Genomic DNA, 26,103 nt, shown 5'->3' with positions numbered 1-26,103 from the left:
AATGAGAAAATTTCAGGACTTTTATTGTCATGATGCATTACTACATAATGCACTTCATTTTCTTTTTAGTAAGTGCTGTTTGGCTTACAGATAAGTTTATAATACATGTACCCAAGTAATAATACTTTATTTAAAATGATTCTGTAGTTCAGAAGTAATGTTTAATTTGATGCCTCATTTTGTAACATTCAGAAAGTTTGCTATAGTGCACCCAAACTGTAATTGGAAAAGGAGTCTGATTTAGTATAGTAAACAAGTCTCTGAATAAAATTTTCTGTGCATGGAAAATAGCAGCTTATAAAGTCAGAAGATTTTCAATTTTGTCACTTAGCACTATACAGCCTTTCAAAAATACAATCCCTGCTCAGACTTTGTTTTCTTATATTTTCTAATTATCATTTATAATCCTCTAATTACTTATTTGCAAGTACAAATAAAAAAATGTTGCAATGCAGAAGAAATGCTTAATAACAGGATAAATCATCTTATTTTTAGTATTTGATTATTGAAGCAGTATAGGTTACAAGGGTACATAATTTTATACTTATTTTTATTTTGTAGTGTCTAAAATTATACATGGTTATTACTAAATTTTTAAAACTTCAGTAGAGAGATACTTTACGCTGTTTGGTTTTTTCAGTTGATGTAGCATATAAACCTGTATAAATAGCTAAACCAGAATCAGAGAATTCTCTGCTCAGTCTAGACTACTGAGCCTACTTGTGATTCTGACTATACAGTATGACTATATTGCCTACTAATATTACATTTTATTTATATAATACTTTTTAATGTCCCCCATAAGGCCTAATAATAAATGTCAAAAATATCTGTGGTTTTGGGGGTTTGGTTTTCATTTTATTTTGGAGAGTGTTGCCTCTGTCATTCACTCTCTGATACACTCAATCTAAACCTGTCAAATTAGGAAATGAGATCAAATTGGCATTTCATATAATTTAAGCAAAACATTGTGTAAATTACCTGGATCTAAAAGGCTATTTGAAAGTGATCATTTCAATGCAAGAAAAAGAAAAACTTGGAAAGTACAGAAAAAATTGGTTTACCTTGAGTTTAGGTTTCAAAATGGCAGCCTGCAGGCCAAATGAATCCCATAAATATGTTGTTTGATTCATACAACACTTAAAAGTAAATAAGTGACATAAAAAGTCAACCATTTTCTCTTGAAAGTCACTAAGAACTGGCAGAGTTGGATCTGCATTTCAGCTGGAGCCAAGTGGTGACTCCCATCCCCATACATACATGCAGACAAAGCCTCTGCTGCCCTCTATCCCCACTCAGTCCCCACCATGTAATAAGCTAGTCCCCCAAGTCCATCTAGTTTATACTACTCCCCATTTTTCCAGTTGTGCACCTGAAATCCCAGTATGACTTACCACTGAGTACACACAAAATGTAACAGTAAATTTCATTAATCCATTCTGTACTTCCGTAAGGAAAGCAAGCTTCCTTTACAGATGTATACACACACAGGTGAATAAAACTAGAAAATATTTTGGCTCCAATCTATTGTAACCATATATATTTAAATTAGATACAAAAGAATAATTTTTTCTATGGTTTACATATTTATACAATGGCACCCCACTCCAGTACTCTTGCCTGGAAAATCCCATGGATGGAGGAGCCTGGTAGGCTGCAGTCCATGGGATCGCTAAGAGTTGGGCACGACTGAGTGACTTCACTTTCACTTTTCACTTTCATGCATTGGAGAAGGAAATGGCGACCCACTCCAGTGTTCTTGCCTGGAGAATCCCAGGGACGGGGGAGCCTGGTGGGCTGCCATCTATGGGGTCGCACAGAGTCGGACACGACTGAAGCAACTTAGCAGTAGCAGAGAGGATCTGAGAGGATTTAGTAATAAAAAAGAGTAAGGTCATTTAAAAAATCAGGACCAAGAAAAATATTAATTGGAAGATCATAAACAAGAAAGAGCTAGGACCCAAATGTCCAAAGGCGCAAAATTATCTCTAAGATTCTCAGTAAACCAGAGGAAAAGAAAAACAAAACTAGTTTATTGATTTATCCCTAAGGCAAACTGCATACAAATAGTTTCCTGAAGAAGCAACACTTTCTTTAGTACCTAATTCTGAGTGAAATTTGTGAGATGTGATCACCTGTGGGCAGCACTGGTGGCCAGGAGAGTAGATAAGAGACTGATGTGTTGGATAATCTTCTTTACAAATTCAGGAAGGCTTCATAACAATTTCTCAAGGCACCCCAAGTGAACGGTGAAGGTGTGACACAAAATATGACTCAGAGGAGGCAGGAAGTTCTATAGATGACCCAGAAAAAAAATGATGCAAGTAAGCAGCCTTCTGCTGATGCATTGTGATCTGAGAAGAAACCTTGAAGTGGTATTTCTCAAAGGTCAGTCCACTGATCACGTATGAAAACCACCAGGGAGTGCCTGTTAAAACTGTACTTTCTCCAGATGTACAGAGTAGGATCTCTGGGGGATGAGCCTGGAAATCTGCAGCTTTTACAAGTTCCCCAGGGGATTCTTAAATACATCAGAGTCAAGAACCACTGCCCTGGAGCAATGGTCTTCAGCCTTGTTATTTTTTACTTTTCTATTCTAAAAGAATTTTGAAACACTAGGAAACTAGGTATCATTTCACATGTTTTTAGGTTGACATCTAATCTTTTTATTGTACATTTAAGAGGTTAAAAAATACAATTTCTGATGTAATACTGACATTCCAAATAAATCTTTTATATTACTTTAAAATGTATACAATTAATTTTAAAAACCCATATGCAATAAAATCTAAATACATGAAGAAGCTCTTCTTTAACAGTCTCTAAAGCTCTTCTTTAACATTTTCTCCTTTTCCTCTTTGAACGCAAATTTCCATCCCATTTCCCCCACAGAATTTTATTCAAATGCAACATATTTTATGCTTGAAGTCTCTTTTTTATCACCCTATCATTCTTCTCTGCAAAATATGTATGTACATTGAAATTTTATTTTTTATTTCTTGTCACCTTATGTTGCTAAATGTTGAAATTTCTTCAGAATTGCATTGCTGCTGCTAAGTCACTTCAGTCGTGTCCAACTCTGTGCGACCCCAGAGACGTCAGCCCACCAGGCTCCCCCATCCCTGGGATTCTCCAGGCAAGAACACTGGAGTGGGTTGCCATTTCCTTCTCCAATGCATGAAAGTGAAAAGTGAAAGGGAAGTCACTCAGTCGTGTCTGACTCTTAGCAACCCCATGGACTGCAGCCTACCAGGCTCCTCCGTCCATGGGATTTTCCAGGCAAGAGTACTGGAGCGGGGTGCATTAGCATTATAGTTATTAGTAGTACACACTGACAAAAAAGACATTTTCATATTAATTTTTAATTACAATGAATTATGTTGGAAATGCTTCTATTAATTTGGTTGGTAGACTGTTTCCCCCCTATTTAATTTTTGTATTCATAGGTGAATATTATTTATGGCTGGAATAAAACAGACCAGCACCAATTTTATTCACACTTTTTGCTTTACATACAATGTTCCCTGAGAGAACTTGTTTATACAAATAAGCAAATAAGAATGGAAGATGTTTTGTTATAGCAGGGTCACTCAGACCTTTGAACTCTCTCTGAATTATAAGCCAAAACCCATATAGTAATTTATCATCAGAATTCATATTTAATAAAGTTAAGCTGACGATTTGATTATGTCATTCTTCAATTTTGTTGGAAGAATTGGAAACCACATGACCTGCAAAAGAATTTGTAATCTAGTCACTAATAATCATTCACTCTAACTCCAACACCAACACTGTGGTTAGTTTAAGGTCTTAGATGTTTATACACATCCACCAAAGCATACCACTGAAGTAGGATAAGTCATGGAAGATTTCAGATGGTTGAAGGTTTTCATTTTAACAAGTGTAAAAGTGTAATTAGGAAAGAGGTGATAGGAGAAGTCATCAAGGGGCATTTTCAGGCAGATCCATTTTAATAAGTAAGTACTTATGGAAACCCAGAATCAAGCAAAATCACCTGAAAACAACCCTTGTTTTTGCGTTTCTTGAAAAATCTTTATGAACATTCACATACCTCGGTTTGAAGACCATTATACTAAGTATTTGGATATACTGAGAGAATACATTGCTTTCATAAAGACCTCAACAATAACACAGAGAATTCAAGAGTTCCAAAATTTAATCTTCCTCTTCTTAGCTATCTGGGTTCACTCCAAATGTAGGTGCACCCTAGCCTGGGACAGCTCTAGCACAGATTAAAGTGAAGCAGACCAAAAATGGTTATAACAAACAACACAGGGAGATGTGGGTGATCTTTAAGAGCCTACAAGCTTGTGCTATTATGATTTTGCCAGCACTTCTCTCCTTACTTTAGTTAATGGAATTCTTATCATCTCCTCAGGGGTTGAAGTGGCTCTGGGTCAGAAAGGACCAGAAGGTCCTCATGTTTCTTCCCTGAGGCATTCTGTAATTTTGTTGCTACAACCAAAGCTGAGGGAGAGAGGGTAGGGGAAAAAAAAATTTTTTTTTGCTTTAATATGAAAATAATTGCCTCTCCTCTTGGAGACGTGGCTTAATTAAACTAATCTGATTTTCTACTGGTAAAACTAACATGAAAATGCTACTGCTCTGAGTTCTCTAATTATAGAGCAATCACACTTTTTCTTAACAGATACTAAAATCAAATGCTATAATGTTGGATGAGGTCATTGTGAATAGCTTGTTATAAGGCCTATTTTGAGGTGTCACATGAATTTCAGTGAATATTGTGCAGTGACAGGAAGCAACAGAAAGCTTACTGCAGGAAAAAAAATATGAATTTCTACTAGAATTTATCTAAAAAGTGATGAGGTTCTACAAATTATTTCCTAAGAAGTGTGTTCACTGACCATAATCTCCTGTTCTTCCATCCCCAACTCCGTAAATTCAACTCCTTGGTTTCCCCTCTTAGCTACCCCCTTTTTCATTTTTTTCCCTGCATCACCTGAATGATGATGGACCTTTTGCTGGTTACACTCAACAGCCCTCTCAGCCTCCCTACACCCTTGAACTTCTACATATCCCTTCTGCCAAGTCACAGCTCAGAATCAAACAACCATCTGCTCTCTCTACGACTGCTTCTAGTTTGCCAAGTACTGCTGGAGAAATTGTATTACTACCAATTCATGCCGTAACAGATCTGCAATTCCCAAACTGACCTTGACCCTTAGCACTACTTGGCAGTCCTTTCCCTCTTGCCTGGTTGACTTCCTTTTCCACTGCTCAGGTGCTATTTCATATCGCAAGTCATTGCTCTTTCGAAGTTTCCTACCATGCTCCCTCAATCAAAAGATGACCTAAATGTCTACTTTAGGAAAAACTAGCATTCACCTTCTTTTCTTTCCACTTCTAATGGTCCTCTATAGCTTCACCCTCCCTGCATCTGTCCCAGAGATAATTAATAAGTTGATTTTCTTCCATTCCATACTGTTGTTTGGGTTTGGGTTGATTTGTTTGTTTGTTTGCTTTAAGCTCTTAAAGTCTGTGTATGTTATTACAAGGAATTCTTCTTGGAAGTCATATTCCAAGTTGAAGAAAGGGTGTCAGAATGTTAGGAAATTAAAGGCGTTGATTGGCTATAGAAAAGAGCACATCAGAATAGCAAGTGTTCTACTTTCAATCATTCCTGACCAAGGACAGAAAGGAAGGTGAGTTGGGATGCTGTCTGTGCATTAAATGTTTTAAAATTCTAACATAATTCTGCCAACCAAATGTTACAACATGTAATTTAAAGAGGTCATGCTTTAGTGATCAATGCCATTTTTGTCCTCTATTTGTAATACCTGCCACATCTACAATCTAAAAAGCTACTACTAATAATTAGTCCACTTTGTTCCTTCTTTTAACTGTATGGAGTTTGCTCAGACTCATTCAACCCAAACTTTTCATGGGCACTCCTAGGGCAACCAATGTGAATTACATTATGTTGCACCTGATACGGCTATTTTAATTTGGTGTCACATTACACTAGCTATCATATAAAACTTACAAGTGACACATATATGTTTTATAAAAAATATTTGTAGAGACTGCCTAAAGAGAAGTTTTTGTATAGAAAATACTTTGTATACCCTTAAAGTGTATATAGTTTGGGGAGTTTTCTCCTTCCAAAAAAGAATACAAAATGAGATACAGAGTCTTTGGAAGAGGTCTATGAAAATGAAGGACTCTGAAGCTTAAGTTTCATTAGCATAATATAAATCATCTTTTTTGTATTTGACCTCTTAGGACATAAAACAATCCCTAAATCCAAACCATCCAAAAATTCACTAAAATGTAAATACCTGACATGAGCCAGAAGCTTCACATAACTACATCTCATTCTCACAACAAACCTTTTAGTTTACAACTTTCATTTTTATAAGAGTGGAAACTGAGACAGGGAATACAGTAACTCACTCACAGTCAGTGCACTGCTCACAGTGAAGCTGAGATTCAAACCAAGATCTGACAAACTAAATCTTGTTGAATTTTCACTACATTTTCACTGCCTTTAAGGTTTCCCAAAAGACAGAAAGTCTAAGTTACTTTGGAGAATGCCCCTAGAACATCCTCGAAAAGGCTCACTTGAAATTGACAAGACAGTTCACACTTGAGAATGTCATTGAAAATATGGTCCTAAAACTGTGTTTAAAGAGCATAAAAGGGATTCCCCCAGTGGTCCAGTGGTTAGAACTCCATGCTTTCACTACATGGGCCCAAATTGAATCCCTGGTTAGGGTACTAAGATCCCACAAGCCAAGGCCACACACACACACACACACACACACACACACAAGAACATAAAGAAACAAAACAAATGTATAACTCTTAAGAGTTATCCTCTGATCACTACGTGAATAGAAGAAAATGGAAGATCTTAAGGAAAAGGCAACCCACTCCAGTGTTCTTGCCTGGAGAATCCCAGGGACGGGGGAGCCTGGTGGGCTGCTGTCTATGGGGTCGCACAGAGTAGGACACGACTGAAGTGACTTAGCAGCAGCAGGGGCTAAGAGAAATGTGATTCTAGTAGGGCGAGGAAAGTGGAAGCAAATTCAGAATCTGAAAGGAAGTCTAGAATCACAGCCTCTCGGGAAGGAATTTGGCCATGGGGTGATCTTTTACTTGAGCTTGTACAAACTATATCCTCTTGTAACATGTCTAGTATAATTCTACCTTGCCATTGTGATATATCACATTTTAAAGATAAGAAAGTAATGACAATTGGCTCATGTATTACATTGCTCAATATTGTACCCATACTTTGCCTTTGCCAGTTTGGCCTCTATTTTTTTAGATGTATGCTAGAGATATGCCCTTCTCCTCTGAAGACTCCCGAAGGTAGATGCTCTGTCTTTATCTTTTCCTCACTCACAGAATCCAGTCAGTACTGTGCCCTACAGATAGCCGGCACTCTATTCCCTGGAGGTAAATTGCCATGGAAGATGGTGTTGATGTTATTTTTGACAAGCCATCATTCTCTAACACAGTAGGAATTCCATAATATAGATGTTTTATGATACTGTCCTATTCAGTCAAAGACTTCAGAATAAAACTGTTAGCATTGGCTAAAGCTAGGCAAGAACTGATCAGATGTCGTTAGTAGTATTTTCAGTCAACGATCTGTCACTGATGTTCAAGTTACTTAAAAGACCTGTTTAATCTGTGGTCTTAGCGCCATTGTGACCTCAACCTGTAGCTAAAATCAGTCCAGTGCAACAGGAGTTTCAAGAACAGCAGCACAAAAACGATGACTTAACTGAACAGAACAAGAAGGCACATATTTTCAAGACGATCTTTTTTATTCTTGGAGAAGTTTTCCTTCAAGATGACAAGTGCTTCAAACTCTCCAGAATCTTACTTATCTTCCAAAACAAGGTAAGTCTATGATGGAAGATGCTGAGTGGTAACTATCCAGGAGAGAGAAGAGGGTCTCTGTGATTAGTCCAGGATAAGGGAAAATGTAGTGTTTTTTCCCACAGAAGTTCTAAATTAGATGACAACTACTTGAAGGAGTTAAATGAGGACTTAAAACTGAGGAAGCAGGAACTGCTAGAGATACTAAAACCTCTAGAAGACAAGAACAACCTGTTGTTCCAGAAGTTGATGTCTAACTTGGAGGAAAAACAAAGAAGGTATGTGTTCCCTTTTCAGGATTTCCTAGAAGGGGAAAGGCAGGAGAACTGGATTTAGTGATGATTATTTACATTTTTAAAAAGGTTTAGTAGCTATAGTAGATTAACAAGAAAGTAACCACAAAATCAGAGTGGCAAGGAATCCTTTTTTCTTTTAGTAGAATTAAATATGACTCAGGTCATCTCACAGGGCTACAGTTACAACATTTCTTCCCAAGGAAAAGATAAGAGGCTTCAGTATCCTCCGTGTATTAGGGTCACACAGACAGCTGCCCATTCATGTTTGTGGAATCACCTTAGGAGGCATGACTGTTCTTCAAATGCCAAGCAGGGGAATGGCAAATCGTTTCTGAGCATCAAACTCCTCTGGATTAGGGTCTGGCCTTACTCTTAATAAATGCACTAGGCAATCGAGGTCTTAACTCACTTACTGTTCTTGGAAACTACCAACTTTCTTTTTCCTTCCTAGTCCTAGGGAATCTCACTTTAATGTGTCTACCTTAGCAAAAACACCTCATGGAGCTTGGACTTTTGGAAAGCAAAAGTCAGGCAGAAAGCTGTGAGAACAACAGCCAGGCAGAAAATTGTGGTCAATCAACAGCTTCTTCCAACCCAGAAACTTAGCCCTCTCAGGGCAAGGGAACACAAAGGCTTGCTTCTCCACTTATAATTAGAGAGGGGAAAGTACAAAGAGGGAAAAGTACAAAGAATATAAGCACAAGTTAATTAATGCCTTTGAAGAATATCCTCTCTTATAGTCATAGACTTGATATTTATCAAAAACTTTTTGATGGCTTGATTCTCTAGAGGCTACCATAAGGATATAAGTGGGTTCCCCAGTTAATTCCAGTGTTTTTATATAGAGAAGCAAAGCAAGGGAGAAGACAGGGAATGGTTCTGAGATTTATCCTTAAGTTTCTCAACCTCCTTCTTCACAGAGGTGAAAAATGCCCCCTTTCTACTCCAAAAGTCATACAGCAAAACCTCATCTTAAAGGGTCAAGAGGAGTTTCACTAGCTCTTAGAGACCTAACTTTTGAGTGTTTTAGGGCACAGAATTCACTCCAGAGCACATACCTAAGGTAAATGTCAATTAGGAATGAAATTGGAGAATTTTATGTCCAGAAAGACTTCCACAGCTCCTATGATTTCAGCCCCCATCTCCCTCTCATGGTAGAATAGTTTCTGGCTGGTCATGGAATATTAGTATTTCTCTTTAGGAACTATTATGTTTATGCTATCTCTTTCTTCTTTCTAGTCTACAGATCATGAGGCAGATCATGGCAGGGAAGGGGAATGATGACTCCTCAGTCATTGAGCTCGTTAAGGAAGCAGAAGAGATGAAGCAGAATCTGGTAAGAGGTTGGTGGGCACTCTAGGGGATGGCCTTCTGAACAGGGCTCTCAGTTCCACAGCTTCAGACAGACTGCTCATCTGTAGCATTGGTGCTCCAACACTCATAGGTCCTTGATCTAGGAAGTCCTGGTTGAACCAAAGGGAGTCAGATGAAACATTGGAAAGAATAAGGACTGATGCTGCTGCTAAGTCGTTTCAGTCGTATCCGACTCTGTGCGACCCCATAGATGACAGCCCACCAGGCTCCCCCATCCCTGGGATTCTCCAGGCAAGAACACTGGAGTGGGTTGCCATTTCCTTCTCCAATGCATGAAAGGAAAAGTGAAAGTGAAGTCGCTCAGTTGTGCCCTACTCTTAGCGACCCCATGGACTGCAGCCTACCAGGCTCCTCCGTCCGTGGGATTTTCCAGGAAAGAGTACTGGAGTGGTCCTTCTCCAATGCATGAAAGGAAAAGTGAAAGTGAAGTCGCTCAGTTGTGCCCTACTCTTAGCGACCCCATGGACTGCAGCCTACCAGGCTCCTCCGTCCGTGGGATTTTCCAGGCAAGAGTACTGGAGTGGGGTGCCATTGCCTTCTCCAAGAATAAGGACTAGCTAGTAAAAATTCTATTTCTTTGACTTTTAGAAAAACTTTCCATCTAAAGATTAATGAGTAGAAGCACTTTCAGTTCAGTTCAGTTCAGTTCAGTCACTCAGTTGTGTCGGACTCTTTGTGACCTCCATGAATCACAGCACAGCCAGCCCTCCCTGTCCATCACCAACTCCCGGAGTTTACCCAAACTCATGTCCATCAAGTCGGTAATGCCATCCAGCCATCTCATCCTCTGTTGTCCCCTTTTCCTCCTGCCCCCAATCCTTCCCAGCATCAGGTCTTTTCCAATGAAAAGCACGTTGCTGCTGCTGCTGCTAAGTCGCTTCAGTTGTGTCCGACTCTGTGCAATCCCATAGACGTCAGCCCATGGGTGACGGGCAATGGGGTGCCATTGCCTTCTCCGGAGAAGCACATTAAACCCTCACATTTCAAAATAAATAGAACATACCAAAGTAAAAGGGTAGAGTGTGAGAGATTCTTTAAGATTTTTAAAAATCAACAATGAAGGATCTTAAAAATGAGAAATTAAGGGTCTGAGTCCCAGAGAAGCTGTCATATGATCAGGAAATGTGAAGTAGTGCAAGAGTGAGGAACTCATTACTATATTATTATACCACAATTACCATAATTAAAGTTATTATTCCAAATTGTTATTATTTTTTTATCATCATCATCAATCTCATCTCTCATGTTCCTGGGTTTGAGGCGAGGCTCATTTATTGCCTTCCTCTGTGGTTTATTATGCCACTGCCCCCTGTTCACCCCATTAGTAATTTCTTCTAACTTTAATAAGACAAACAAATTTGTGTTTGTTTGGATTTTCCCCTCCAACAGGAAAGGAAAAACAAGATGCTTCGGAAGGAAATGGAGATGCTGTGGAACAAGGTATGTGTGTGTGCCTCTAAGGATCTCTTGGAAAAAGAGAAAATTCCCTTTTTTCTGGTTCACATCCTCACTTTTTCATGTCTCTGTTTCCACACATGCCTTATTCCAATTCATTCTTTAACCTTTATTTTTAAAACTATTATATCATGTCGCTCTTCTTATGAAAACCGTTTACAGTTATTCCTTATTATGGCATAGGCTGCCTCCTGCCATCTTTCTAGTCTCCTCTGAGAGAAGTGCCCCCCTCCCACACTGGCCTCCACATGTCAAGACCTTTCCCTGCTCAAAACTTTTGCCTTTGCTTTATCCCTACTTTCTTATAGCTGATTCGTTCTCATCCTCCAGGTCTCTGCTTAACGTTACCTCCTCAGGGAAGCCCTCCTTATTTACTCCATCTGAAAAAGGGCATCACCCCACCCCTTACTTTCTATTATACAATTCTGTTCATGTCTTCCATAGCACTTTTTATAAGTCCATTATTATTTTTGTGTGTTATTATTATTTTATTTGCTTGTCTCCCTGCCTGCTCGGAAATACATGCTTCTCCACTATCTTGATTGCTTTGTTCTTCTTGGAATCCCTAGCATTGTAGCACAATGCTTGGCACGTAGTAGATGATCAACATATGGAAGTTGAATGAATAAATACCTAGTTCTAGTTCCCCTACAACTTTGCAACAATCAAGGCATGGTTTAATATAAAAATGTTATGGCCTTTTGATGGGAAACCAAGCAGGGATAGAAATCCCTTCATGCACTTAGCCTTTGGGATTCAAGAGCTTTTTCACATATTATGAGACGGAATAGCAGATTGTCTTGTGCTATACACAGGTGTGAGTGTGTCTCTGACAGCTTTTCCCATCTCACCTCTCCACAAATAACTGGAATACTATCAAGGCCTGTATCTTGTACTGAGATCTGCTCTTAGTGCTTAGTGGGAGCTACACATCAGTTCTACGAATTATGAGAAATTTTAGTTCCTGAGTTCTTGAATACTAGTAACAAGAAATATGCCAGCATTCTTCCTCTGTCAAAATCCAGTTTCTCCAGAGCTCCCGAAAGACTTTGTGTAAGGGATGTCCATATACCCAAGCTTACCCTACTGATATTTTTAGGCAATGAGAAATGGGGAGACAAGATCATCTGCCTAATGGTTAAGAACACAGATTTAAGGAGTCCAAGAGATCTGGTTCGAGTTCCAGCTCCGTACTTCCCTACTCGAGTGACCCTAAACAAATGTCTTAACCTCCCTAAGTCTTGGTTTTCTGATCTATAAAGTAGATCAGAGATAAAAACAGCCATGTTAGGATTAAATGAGAATGTTTGTAATGTGATAGTATAAATAAGTAAAGGAGTAATTAGCTTACTATAGTGATTGGCATATGATAAAGGTTCAGTTAATAGTTTTTATTATTATAAAGTACACTCAAGAGACCAGATAGAAAGGCTCACTTCATTCTGAACCTCCTTTGGTAGTACACTTTTCATGTCAGACCCTGAGAGGTTGCTAAGTGGCAGTAATAAACCAGTTTTGCTGGCTTTCCAGTTGACCCATACTGGCTTTCCACTTCCCTCACAAAGTCCCACTAATTTAAATGTTTGCCAAAATGCCTCTCTACAGACATTCAACACGGAAGAATTCAGTGATGAAGAAAAAGTACTGCAAATAAAGAACAAAACAGACTTACAGGATGGAAAGGCAAGTGGACAGCATAGTACTTAGAATTTCAGAGTTGTTGATGCTACACAGATGGAAACAGCCTGTTGACAATCCAGGCTAATTTGGGTAGATAGACAGGTAGGAGCAGGGCCTTAAGGGTATATTGGATTTACTGTTGGCTGAGACATTATATTTCTTTCCTGGGACCTCCTAGTCCTTTAGCTCTCTTTTTTCCTCCCAGGCTCCCAAAACCCCCTCATCGTCTAGGAAGACCAAGAATGAACTGGAGACATTGTGTGCAGAGAAAGGGAAGGAAATAAGGAAGGTAGTATGATCTTTCTGGAAGTAGTGACTTTTAGAGCTGAGAGATTAGAAATCTTTAATGTAGCAATAGTCTGCCTAAACTATGGTGTGCTCCTGAACAGATACAAAATTTTATGGGAGATCTGGTTCCTTTGGGATGCTACATTTGAGTCAGAGTGGCATTGCAAGTTTCTTGTAAATTATAATAGCTAGGGCAAAGTAGGAAAAGCTATGCCAATAATGACAAATTTGAAATAGCTATGTGATGTCAAAATACTTGTTAATTTGTTTTGGAATGTATATTTAGAGATATCATGCTTCTCGCAACCATTCATTGATATAAAAGGATCCTATTCATTTAGCTTTCAGCTTTCAGAGAGTAGGTTTTACAGGTGGGGCCAATTAAGAGGACTAATGCAGTTGAAACCAATATATTAGTGAATCTACGACACCATAATTTTGCTATAAAGTCTTTGCAGCATACTGAGAGAACTGATTTCTGATCTCAATTTACTTTGTCACCAGAGGCTCTTTCTCCCACCAGGAAAAGAAACAGAGGAAAATGGAATGGGTCAGGTATCAGGAACAAGCCAACATCATTCAGGTACAAAGTCTTCCAAGGCTGGACATGGGGTACAGTTCCATCTATGCAATATAGAAGCTTTTAGTTACTTAATGTTAAACCTGATCCACTCATCTGGATTACCAGCTGTCATGCTAAAAGAAATGTTTTGTGGGAAGATGGTTGGAGAGATCTATCTCCAGCTCCACCTTGGGTATAGCACTTTTCCCCTACGGTCTTGATTTTGTTCTATTTGAAATGGGAAAAGAATCACAAATACTTTCTCCCCATGTTTACAGACTGAGCGTGATAGGATCATTTTAAGACTTATGAGTAAAAAGGATTCAGGTAGTAATGGATTTAGAGAACAACTCTATATGAGTATTCTTGAAAAAATGTTCTCTTGTAGAATGACTTTAATGGCAAAGTGATTGAGCTGAGAATCGAAGCCTTGAAGAACTACCAGAAGGCCAATGATCTGAAGTTATCTCTGTACATACAGCAGAATTTTGAGCCAAAGCAAGAATTTTTGAATCTTCCCAGATCCCAAGGTAAGTACAATATCATAGGTGCATAATTTGAGGTTTGTTTTGTTTTCCACTGGAGAGTCCATTACTTATAAAGTGATAGCACAATGCCGGGCACACAGTAAGTCAGTCAGCAGTGTTTTAATAAAGATTATCACTATCATCATCATTATTATTACACTGAAGCTCTTATATCAACATAAAGATTCTGCTGGAGGAAATAAAATTTTCCTTTGTAAAGACTAAGTCATACATTGTGTACTTAGCATATGTAGAAGATACAGAATTGACACCTGAAAAAATATTAGTTTTCTCCTCCCCGCCTCTCCTTTCCTAGGAATTAGAGTAGTTTAATCTCACAAACCTTATTGGAATAGACTCTGCTACTTCAGAATGGAAGACCAAAGAGACATCGGACAATGGTTGTGAGTTTCACCAATGCAGATATTCCTCTGGGAGTTTCAGCATTTCCCCACCCCAAAGGATTTATGACATTGTTAGACGAAATCATATAGCTTACTATAAGAAAATGAAGAAGTGGGACTTCCCAGAAAGCCCACAGGTTTAGACTTCACTGTCCTGATGCAGGCTGTGCAGATTCAATCCCTGGTGGGGAAGCCAAGGATTTGGCCACAAGGATTTTGGTCCTTGTGACCAAAATCCCAAAACATAAAACAGAAGCAGTATTGTAACAAATTCAATAAAGACTTTTAAAATGGTCCACATTAAAAAAAAAATCTTTCCAAAAAAATGAAGGAATGGTCTCTGAGGGGCAGGAAGAAAGGATACTTAAATTTTCATGGATCTATGAATCTGTGTAATTTTTTAAAAAGAGACATGCAATAAAAAAATCATGGCTAAGGGATGCCAATGTTTTAACAATATTAATGTGTATGTCTCTAATTTCTTCTCAATCTTATTCCCTAATGACTTGAATAGGTTATAAAATCATTTATAGCACAAAGATTAAATAAATGACTAAATCAAGGCAAACTAAAAATAAGTTGAAGCCAGGTAAATACATGAAAATGTGTAATGAAATACACAGTTGGTACAGGTAGGCTTCAAACTTGATTCTGAATTTCCCAGAAAAGGAAACATGGATTTATGGTGTCCATAAAATAAAAATAAACCAACCCCTCAGAAAAAATACAGCTTTTACTTTTACTGAAATGAGAGAAACTTCTCCTCCAATCCTCATCATGGGGAGAGGACACTCTAATATGTGTCACGTTAACGAACATCCTCAACAATATTTCTAAGGTAAATTCAGAATCTCAATTTCTAAGACTGGTTCTTATCTACTCCTTGGCACAGTGTGATAAGAGATTGTTGATTTGAATTTTTTTGTAAGTGATGGATCAGTTCACGAGGATTTGGTTCATGCCCATAGCACTCTGTTGAGCTGAACTGATCCATATTTAAAAGTTAGAAAATCTAGAGACTGGAGGAATCTACCTGTCTTTCAGCCCGTGTTCCATCCATATTTTTCTTTTAACTTTTGTTTTGATAAGAATTGGAAAGCAGAAAGCTTGAGGTTTTCCTCTCCAACAAGAATCTGGAATACAACCAGAAGCAGTATAAAGTCATTAAAATGTGAATTAAAAAGATAGAGGAGGGGGAGGGTGATGAGGGTGAGAGATCCATGTCTTATTTCATTTAAAATTAGCTGAAAGTCATCTCAAGTGATCCATAGAGTAAGGAGCCAAAAATCCTTTCATTCTGGATTCAAAGCAAGTCAATAGTCAATAAATAGTGAAGGGTTCCATTCAACATGATCACCTCAGAAGATTTTTTTCCCCCCTTGCTTTCAGAACCCTGAATCTTTGAACTCTGAACTAGAACAGCCCAGAGATCAACATCTCCTTTTCTCTTCTCTCCTCTTAAGCTTCTGGAGTACTAAGTGATAGGGCCCTAAACTGTTCAATTACCACAAGTGCATGTAGCCCCAGGTATGTGTAAATGTGTTACCCATTTCTTGTGTGTTATTGATTTATGGATTGCACATGCATGGGATACTGATTGCAGGCCAGTTTTATTTTCTAAAACACATGCATAGAAAAGCTTTGAGTTTGTTTGAGACCAAGTGGATCTGAAATCTAAGTCCTAAATTTTGGTTATATTGATCTACTTATAGCCTAGTGTTTAATTAATGAAAAGAAAACAAAAGAAATACTAATTTTCTTCAATGAGGGATTTTTAAAGTAATTATATTAAGATATGATTACCAACCTGGAGAGGGAAATGGCAGCCCACTCAGGTATTCTTACCTGGGAAAGCCCATGGTAAGAGGAGCCTGGCAGATTAGAATCCATGGGGTCACAAAAGTCAGACACAACTTAGGAACTAAGCCACCATCACCATGATTACCAACAGTGATATGATAGGGAGGTGGTTTGGTGGGTGCTCAGTGTTTCCCAACTTCTGTCACTTGAACTATTTTTTATTGTTTATTCAGTATTTTTATTGTTTATTCAGTATTTTTCTGTTTACATTCACTTCAACTTCTTAAATACCTTCCTTGAAAATAAAATTGTATTGCTGTTTTACATGAAAAAAAAGCCTATAGTTTTCTATAATAAAAAGTAAACATCATAAGTGAAAGTGAAGTTGCTCAGTCGTGTCCGACTCTTTGCGACCCCATGGACTGTAGCTTACTAGGCTACTCAGTCCGTGGAATTTTGCAGGCAAGAGTACTGGAGTGGGGTGCCATTTCCTTCTGCAGGGGATCTTCCCAACCCAGGGATGGAACCCGGGTCTCCTGCACTGCAGGCAGACGCCTTACCGTCTGAGTCACCAGGGAAGCCCAAACATCATAAGTATACAGAAAATAAAATTTTAGTATTCTAACAAGATACCGAAGCCTAAGGCCTCTTTTATCTTTATTAGGAAGTGAGATTGGAGAAGGCAATGGCACCCCACTCCAGTACTCTTGCCTGGAAAATCCCATGGACAGTGGAGCCTGGTAGGCTGCAGTCCATGGGATGGCTAAGTCGCACACGACTAAGCGACTTCACTTTCACTTTTCACTTTCATGCATTGGAGAAGGAAATGGCAACCCACTCCAGTGTTCTTGCCTGGAGAATCCTAGGGACGGGGGACCCTGGTGGGCTGCAGTCTATGGGGTCGCACAGAGTCGGACACAACTGAAGTGACTTAGCAGCTGCAGCAGCAGCAGCAGCAGGAAGTGAGATTCAGTTCAGTTCAGTCGCTCAGTCGAGTCCAACTCTTTTCGACCTCCATGAATCACAGCACACCAGGCCTCCCTGTCCATCATCAACTCCGGGAGTTCACTCACACTCACTTCCATCGAGTCAGTGATGCCATCCAGCCATCTCATCCTCTGTTGTCCCCTTCTCCTCCTGCCCCCAATCCCTCCCAGCATCAGAGTCTTTTCCAATGAGTCAACTCTTCGCATCAGGTGGCCAAAGTACTGGAGCTTTAGCTTTAGCAAGATGAAAACAGTTTTAAAGAAAACCACCAGATTGAAACTTTTCTTCTTGATGCCATCAGGGTTTCAACTTTGAAAGAATCATAAAGGGGGTAGTTATCTCACTATGATTTATAATATTTAATGCTGTGTTCCAGCACCTCCTAAATTTATTGCAGTTGCCTCATAAAATCATCTCATCATCAGATTTTGGGAAATAGTAATTTAATGGGTAAAAGCACTGGATTTGAATTCAGATACATGACTTACAGGCCTTACTCTTAGGCTCACCAGTGATATGACCTGGACCAGTCATTTTGTTTCAGTGTTTTTCTTTATCTAAAACAACCATAACACAGTATAGAGCAAGTTGAAAACATATAGTTTGTGTAATCCTCACGATGACTCTTTGAGGTAGGCATTATAGAACAAGAAGCTGGTTCAGAGAAGCCAGGTTTCTGACTCCATATCCAAAGCTCACCTCCTAAAATATTCTGTAATTGACAGTGTTCCAGTATATAATTTCTTATGACTCTTCCAGCTCTAAAGTCTGTGATTTGGATCCAGGCCAATCACCTGTTTGATATATAATCCTCCCAATAAAGAATCATACCCATAACATTCCTTTTTTCAGTAACAACAGAAATGCTAGTTTCAAGAGGTTGACAGATTTGTAATTCTACAATTATCCCAGTAGGTGGCACCAATCACATCCAGGCCTCTAGCCCATAAACGGTGGTAATTCAGGAAACTTTAGGGAGCCATTGGTCTTCCATGGCCCTTAGACAAAATGTACTACCCCTAAATATCAAATGAAAACATTTTAAAATCTGTTAGTGTTTCCCACCATGCTTCATGACACTGGGGTGTATTACTGGCAGCCTTGATTATACCATATTAAATTCAGTATTCTGCTGCAACATCCGTAACTATCATTTCACTCTGTAAACTACAGGGGCCTCCATTCCAAAAACGGCCACTGTCCACTTCCTCCACAATCGCTGTCTAATTCTGTTTTTATTTTCTATCACAGATAAATCAGGTGATTAGAACAAGGAATTTAACAAGTCAGGCAATTGCACAAGGTGGTGCTTTTCTTGAAGTACTTAAAAGTGTTCCTGGATAATGTTCCTTTTCCTCTAGTTTCAAAAGAATTGAATGTCACAAACCTGTGGTAAAGAATGGATGGAATGTAATTTTGGACACACCTTCCAGCAAATCAGGGTACAGGCCCTTCTGTTACAAGCATTTCCAAGCAGAGGGAGCGTTTTATTTTCCCCCACTGCTCCTGGCCAAGAATTCCTCCTCCCCCATCAATTGTCCTGTGTGCTGGTTGGCTGCGTCACAGTGGTGTGATCGACTTGGTTGGCAAAATACAATCCTCTGTTAATACTGACTTTGTTACACTTCAAGCAACCCCTCTTTGCAAATTCCCTTGAGGCCCAAGTTGCAGCATTAGCGTTGTCAGTCTCATCTGCTTAGCATACTGCATCTCCTAGTCTTACAGAAGAGAAAAGCATTTTATAGCCTGGGTGAAGTTTTACCTTTTGGTCTCACCAGAGACGAGTCACATTTGAAGGGTTTTACTTCCAGACCAGTTGTAAAAAGACAGTTTGACCCAGAGTATACGGCAGCCCTGCCCGGGTTTCTGTAGAGTCAAGAGAGCAGTTCTTGGCCTTTGGCAGTCACCCATCTTAAGAGAGCTCAGGCGTGTAGCCATCTTTAAATTCAGCTGAGTTTCCCATCACACCTGCTGGTGATCAAAAAAGAGGTTTAACAGAACTGGCGATAAACCACTTGATTCTGACACCCTTGCTTTTCTCTCCTCCCCTACCCCGTCCCCTAGCTCCCTCCCCAACTTTTCACATTTCCTTGAGGTATTTTAAGAAAGAAGTTTGCATGTGAATATTTTGCTCCACTTATAAATTCAGATGAAAGCCCAGTGCGGTGGGAAATGAATACTCTTGAGACTTTATTTATTCTATAACTCCCTCTGTTCTGAAAGCAAGTCTTTCTCCCCAGCTTTAACCTTTACTTCACTTTAGCATTACTCTTCCTGATGGCCAAAATACACTCCCAGAGGTGCTGCTGAAAGGAAAATAGTAGTGTTAAGCTAAAATTCTAAAAGGCAGAGGCGGAAACCCACAGCTAGCTCAAACCTGGGTCCTTGATAAATAGCATTGCTCTCAAATACAGGTTTTTTAAAGCTTTGCTGCAACTTGAGCCTTTTCAATGTCAGCGTTAGGTTCATGGTATTAGTAGGTCATGAAGTTAATTTCTAAACTAGGTCATTCTTTCACTTCTTATAAAACCCCATAGAAGTCCAGGGGAGAATAGAAGTCATCTTTCCTAAACATAAATTTTGAAGGTTGAAAAAAATGTAAGCTGTACCTTTATTAATATTATTATTTCTTCAATGAATGACAATAGATTGTAAACTTTTTTTGCATCACACACTCAGGAGAACAACAGGTTGTCTAGAATAGGGTTGTCATATTTAGCTAATAGAAAGAAGATGCCCAGTTAAGTGTAAACTGCAGATAAACAATACCTTTTAATTTAAATATGTTCTGAGTGTTGCATGGGACATACTTATACTAAAAATTATTTGGTGTTTATCGACATTTACATTTAACTGGGTATCCTGTATTTTAGTCTGGCAACCCTCACCTAGGACAGACTCACCACTGAGCCTGTTTAGCACCCCGCAATTCTCCCTTTTTCCCCTTTTCATTGTCTCCTGTGTCCGTTTCTTTCCGTCTGGGCCTGTCTTTTTTTCTGCCTCCTCTTTCTCATCCCCACCCCCACCTTTATCTTTTGTTTGTTCTCTGCTGTCCACCGTTGGCCATTTTTGAAGAATATGTATCTGGGTTATCAGAGGGTACACAGATATGTATGTGAGTTATCATCTCATTTCTTTATTTAAAGGGGGGTTTGGAGGAGATGGATACATGTATATGTAAGAGTGAGTCCCTTCACTGTTCGCCTGAAATTACCACAGCATTGTTAATCGACTATACCCCAATACAAAATAAAAAGTTAAAAAAAAAAAAAGTTGTATTGGAAGTATCCTTTTTAGGCTCTCAAAATAAAATTGTTTTTATTTGATGTAATCCTCAAATGATTTTTTTCCCTGTGGAACGTGAGCTTTCAAGAGAAAAAAAAAAAAAAGATTTGCCACTTCTACTTTAAAAATATTGCTTGATGAAGTTATTTTCTAAAACATCAATTAAAAAATCCGTATCAACGTTAATACCAGAGTCAGTCCTACAATGATATGATACTGGGCTGAATGCTAACAGACTTGCAACTAAAAATAAAACTAGGGTTTTTTTACTCAAAGAAAGCTCTCATTTTCCTAATTTTCCCCATCAGGTACCTTGGACACTACAACTATGAGCAGAGCAACTACCTGCAAAAATGAATCTAATGAGGTGAGAATTACTTTGGTTTTTGAGTCATTTTAAAGGCTTGAATAGACAGTAGGTATAGAATTTTGGAATGCATTTGTTAATGTACATTTTAATTTAATATTTGCATGGGATTTGCAAAGTGAGTGCCAGGAAACTTGGGGTTTTAGCTGTCTTTTTTTTTTCTTCTGTTTTTTCCTGTCTTAGAGAATTCTGGGATCAAAGACCTCCACAGAACAACAAAGAGCTAAAGGAAGTCAGTTTGATGATGCAAGAGGGAGGCTCTTTTTTCTGAGGTCAAGGCCAGATGAAGTGCTGAAGGATTAGAAGGCTTTCACTCCATTTGCTTTGGATAGATTTAAAGACTAGGCACAGCCATTTGTGTTAATTAAAATCTTTCCAACCTTTGTTTTAGTGCTGTTTTCACTCTCTTTCTCCTCCGAAATGGGTGGAAATGCTAGTTAGGTGCTTGGCCTTATGCATGTCAGAAATTTAGTCATTTAGAATAAGCAGCCTCTGATTATTTTGATAGCTTTTGATTTTTGAAATGACTAGATTCAAACCACATTGTATGTTGTTAACAAGTCCATAAAAAGCTGCTGCTCTCCACCTCTCAGGGCTTCCTCTGGTGCCTCAGGGGCAAAGAATCTGCTTGCCAATGCAGAAGACACAGGTTTGATTCCTGGGTCGGCAAGATCCTCTGGAGAAGGAAATAAAGCCCAGTCCAGTATTCTTGCCTGAGAAATCCCATGGACAGAGAAGCCTGGTGGGCACAAAAGAATCGGACAAGATTTAGTAACTAAACAGGGACAACTCCGCCTCTGAAGTGTTTAATTTTGGGCAGATCCTCCACTGACAAATGAGCGAAAGTAGTTACAAACTGAAGAAATAATATTCCATAGACTCCTCTTACTCTCTCACCCATTACATCCATTTGCCCTGTTGATACTGCTTCCTAGCTACCTAGTCCTTGAATACCGTCTACCTTCCTGGTACCACTGTTTTTGTTCAGGTTCTTTTTCCTGCCTGGATTACCAGAGCCTCTTAATTGGTTTCCTTGCTTGGTTTCCAACCCTTCTAATTAACCTTCCCCGGCACCACCAAAACTATCTTTTCTAAAAGAAACATGAGATCATGTCACTTTCCTACTGATTTCCCCTTGCTGCTGCTGCTGCTGCTGCTAAGTCACTTCAGTTGTGTCCGACTCTGTGCGACCCCATAGACGGCAGCCCACCAGGCTCCCCTGTCCCTGGGATTCTCCAGGCAAGAACACTGGAGTGGGTTGCCATTTCCTTCTCCAAAGCATGAGAGTGAAAAGTGAAAGTGAAGTCACTCAGTCGTGTCCGACTCTTAGCGACCCCATGGACTGCAGCCCACCAGGCTCCTCCATCCATGGGATTTTCCAGGCAAGAGTACTGGAGTGGGGTGCCATTGCCTTCTCCAGATTTCCCCTTGACATTAGTGTAAAGTTCAAAACTCCCTCACAAACCACACAATGATCTACCTTCTACCTACATCCCCAGCCTCGTCTTCTACTGTAACCCTCTGCCCTGATACATCTACACTGAGCAATACAGAACAGGTTGCAGTTCCCCTGATGCTCCATGAGTTCTATTATCTCTATGCCTCTGCACAAAGTTGTTCCTCTGCCTGAAAGAGTCTTCTCTTCTTGTCTGCTTGACCATTGCCTACTGTTCCTAAGGGCCGAGTTTGGTACCCTTGTTCTATCCTAGTAATTCTCAGTCCTAGTTGCATTTCAGAAGATCCTTGGGAGCTTTTAAAAACACCAATTCACCAAGCCCCTCTCCAGGTCATTTAAATTACGATCTCTGAGAGGGAGGGCAAAAAAGCATCTGCATTTTTTAAAAGCTCCCTAGGAAATTCTGAGGTGCAGTCAGGTTTGAGAATTATGGTTCAGGCTGTCTTACCTCTATAATAGCACTTACCAAACTATGTTGCAATTATTTGTTTACCTAGCCATTGATTTCCCTAACTAAATTGTGAGCTCTTTGAGGCCCTGGACTATGTCTTCTTCATTTTGATCACATAACAGTACCTGGGATTTGATAGAGCCTCGGATATTGTAAAAGACCACAAAAAGTTAATTGTAAAGTCCCAGATCTCTTGACACTCTGTGTGTCAGTATAATACCAGTGGATCATACTGTAGTCCCTGAGATCTTCAGATCTTTTCTTTAATTAAATTGTCATTAATTTCTTTTCTCATGTCAGTACGAAGAAAGTTGACTTGTTACAAAACACTTCATGACCTGTAGGAATCCTCATAAGGTATAATGAGTAAAGTAAGCCAACCAACTAAAAATCTTCCCTCTCCCAAGGTCAATTTAAATTTTTAAAGGTCGCTTCAAAAGGTGGATTTTTAAAAAAATGTGTTTTCAGACTGGAAAACTTTTCACAAAATCATAGAATTTGGGCATTAGATGGAACCTAAAATAAGTATGGGCTTCCCTGATAACTCGGTTGGTAAAGAATCCACCTGCAACGCAGGAGACCCTGGTTCCATTCCTGGGTCAGGAAGATCTGCTGGAGAAGGGATAGGCTACTCACTCCAGTATTCTTGGTCTTGCCTGTGGCTCAGCTGGTAAAGAATCCACCTGCAATGCAGGAGACCTGGGTTGGGAAGATTCCCCAGAGAAGAGAAAGGCTACCCACTACAGTATTCTGGCCTGGAGAATTCCATGGACTGCATAGGAACTGCAGTGCTATGCAAATATGGACTGCATATTCACAACGAATAAAAGAAATATAAATCTCCATCACTTTTCAGAAGATACTGAAGTTCAGATATGTTGAAAGAGTGTCCAAGGCCCACAGTTAATTGAGGCTATTAACAGTTAAGCTAATTACCAGAGCCTGGTATTATTACTGCCAATTCACATTCCAACTTAACTCATATCTTTCCTGTCTTGACCACAAAAATAAAAGGCTCTTCATTCTATCAACTGAAAGTGAAATTCGCTCAGTTCTGTCCGACTCTTTGCAACCCCATGGACTATATAGTCCATGGAATTCTCCAGGCCAGAATAATTGAGTGGGTTGCTTTTCCCTTCTCCAGGGGATCTTCCCGACCCAGGGATCAAACCTAGGTCTCCTGCATTGCAGGTGGATTCTTTACCAGCTGAGCCACAAAGGAAGCCCAGATAGCTTAATTGGTGAAGAATCCTCTTGCAATGCAGGAAACCCTGAGTCAACTCCTGGGTCTGGAAGATCCTCTGGAGAAAGGGATAGGCTACCCACTCCAGTACTCCTCATGGCTCAGCTAGTAAATTACCTTTACAGTCCATGGGGTCTATAGAGTCCATGGGGTTGCAAACGGTTGGACACGACTGAGCGACTTTCACTTTCACTTTTTCTGTCAACTGAGTTAGCTGAGTATATAACCTACATTCCGTTTCAAGAAAGCCACCTCTCTTCTCATTTGGACCCTCTGTACTTTAGCAGTCCTGAAAGATTTTCCAAGCCAATTGGGTTACACAGAGCAATAAGAACAAAAATCAGGAATATAAAATCTGACTGAACCACTGAGTACCTTTGATAAGTCATTTAATCTCAAGGTCTTAGATTCCCATTTTAAAAGTTGAATTAAAAGAACACAATTCAAATGTTTTAAAATCATGTTTTTGTCTGTTTGTTTTTACCGTGAAATGAGTTTGGATGAGTATATGACCTTTCCCCACCACCCACCTTTTTTTTCCTGTTAACCAAAGCATGAAATAAACAATTCACTTGCTAACAGAGATGTATAACTTCTTAACAAATGAACCATTTGCTATCTCTAAACTATTGAAATTGTATGTTCATTATTATTAGGCTTATCGCTTTCACCTCAAATGCTCCAAGTCTTTCAGTTTCTTCAAAACTCAGAACTGAAATGTTATAGCCTTTTTTTCTACTGTCTTCAAGACTTCACATTGGATTTTGACTTTCACTTGTATGGCAATGCAGTGTTATCAATTAGATTAGCTGGCTATGCCTGGGTATTTGCATTTTGATAAGTTCAAAATATGGATCTCAGCTTTGTGGGTGCAAATTTATTTGGTCAACTTACCCAACAGATCAAAGACTCATTCAAGATACCCAACATCCCAAGAAAAACATTGATGAATCCAATATTGGACATTCATGGTGGCTCAGATGATAAAGAATCTGCTTGCAGTGCAGGAGACCCAGGTTTGATCCCTGAGTTGGGAAGATCCACTGGAGAAGGGAATGGCTACCCACTCCAGTATTCTTGCCTGGAGAATTCCATGGACAGAAGAGCCTGGAGTACTATAGTGGGCTACAGTCCATGGGGTCACAAAGGGTCTGACAAAACTGAGCAACTTTCACTAGTTTAAATCACAAAGAGGGCTATACCTCCCAATATGGTTGAAATATGCCTGTATTTAGGGTGTTACCATCTCCGAATCAAATTGTTTAGGGAAACTGAATTAGTAATCAGAAAATATTGATGGCACTGAAACATTAACACTTTTATTTATATTCATAATATTCCAGTTATGCTTCTCAGAGAATAAAACCCTTGATACTCTTGACTGTACTTAGGAGATATGTTTCCATTTTAAGTTCAACTGAGGAAAACTCTATCCCCATCAGCAAAATGTTTAATAACCATAATCTTGGGTAGTACTATTTTTTTGGCTTATCTCATTTCTTCTACCTTGACAACCTAGCTATTCAAAGAATATTTGCTAACATTTCACCCTCAAAAGTTGCCTTTTTGCAATGACCACAAAGTGATTAGTAATGTTTGTCACACTTCTTTCCTAAATGAAATAAGATCAACAACAGTCTGCAATTTTCATCTTTAGTCCAAAAGTGCAGTCACCAAAGAGGGTAAGTGACGGTATGCAACATTTCACCATACACTATTAGATGCAGGCAGAAAAATTCAGTTTTAGCATTGTTTGTGTGAACTCTGGCCACGTGGGTGGCATCTCCTTTTATAGACAGAGGCTTCTGCAAGCTGTCCCAAGCCAAGGCAAATTTCTAACAGCCCCACTGGTACCTTGGGAGGAGCCTGCATTGCTAGCAATTCCAAGTCCCTACTGCTTCATGTGTTCTGTATTTAGTCATCAAATATTAGGAAATGGGAAGAAAACAAGATTCTGTGTTGAAAAGTGATACTTGCTCTGCACCCAATCAGTCCCACAGCAGGAGATACACAGGCAGATAAATATGAAATGTAATTATTACATGGTAAAATGAGA

The 26,103-nt window shown here is 39.3% G+C and overlaps 1 protein-coding gene and 1 long non-coding RNA gene across 2 annotated transcripts; one reads left to right on the top strand and one right to left on the bottom strand.

Annotated features, from left to right (window-relative positions):
- Positions 1-7,828: 7,828 nt before the first annotated feature.
- Positions 7,829-21,281, top strand: CCDC196 (coiled-coil domain containing 196). Its single transcript, XM_086320203.1, has 10 exons — positions 7,829-7,893; positions 7,998-8,150; positions 9,408-9,504; positions 10,932-10,982; positions 12,603-12,680; positions 12,883-12,966; positions 13,489-13,548; positions 13,916-14,057; positions 20,839-20,897; positions 21,081-21,281. Exons 1-10 carry the CDS (start codon positions 7,844-7,846, stop codon positions 21,198-21,200), a joined length of 894 nt encoding a protein of 297 aa, XP_086176329.1. The 5' UTR covers positions 7,829-7,843; the 3' UTR covers positions 21,201-21,281.
- LOC147364160 (uncharacterized) lies at positions 9,516-19,840 on the bottom strand. The gene is made up of 3 exons (XR_015134136.1): positions 19,008-19,840; positions 15,492-15,591; positions 9,516-9,631 (listed from the first exon to the last, which is right to left on the bottom strand). It is a non-coding gene; the product is annotated as an uncharacterized LOC147364160 (long non-coding RNA).
- Positions 21,282-26,103: the final 4,822 nt, after the last annotated feature.

This window comes from Bos grunniens, chromosome 10 (assembly GCF_055505025.1).
Source record: "Bos grunniens cultivar Pamir isolate PY7600 chromosome 10, Bosgru_T2T1.0, whole genome shotgun sequence".
NCBI lineage: Eukaryota > Metazoa > Chordata > Mammalia > Artiodactyla > Bovidae > Bos > Bos grunniens.
This window is presented reverse-complemented; position numbering and strand designations above follow the sequence as displayed.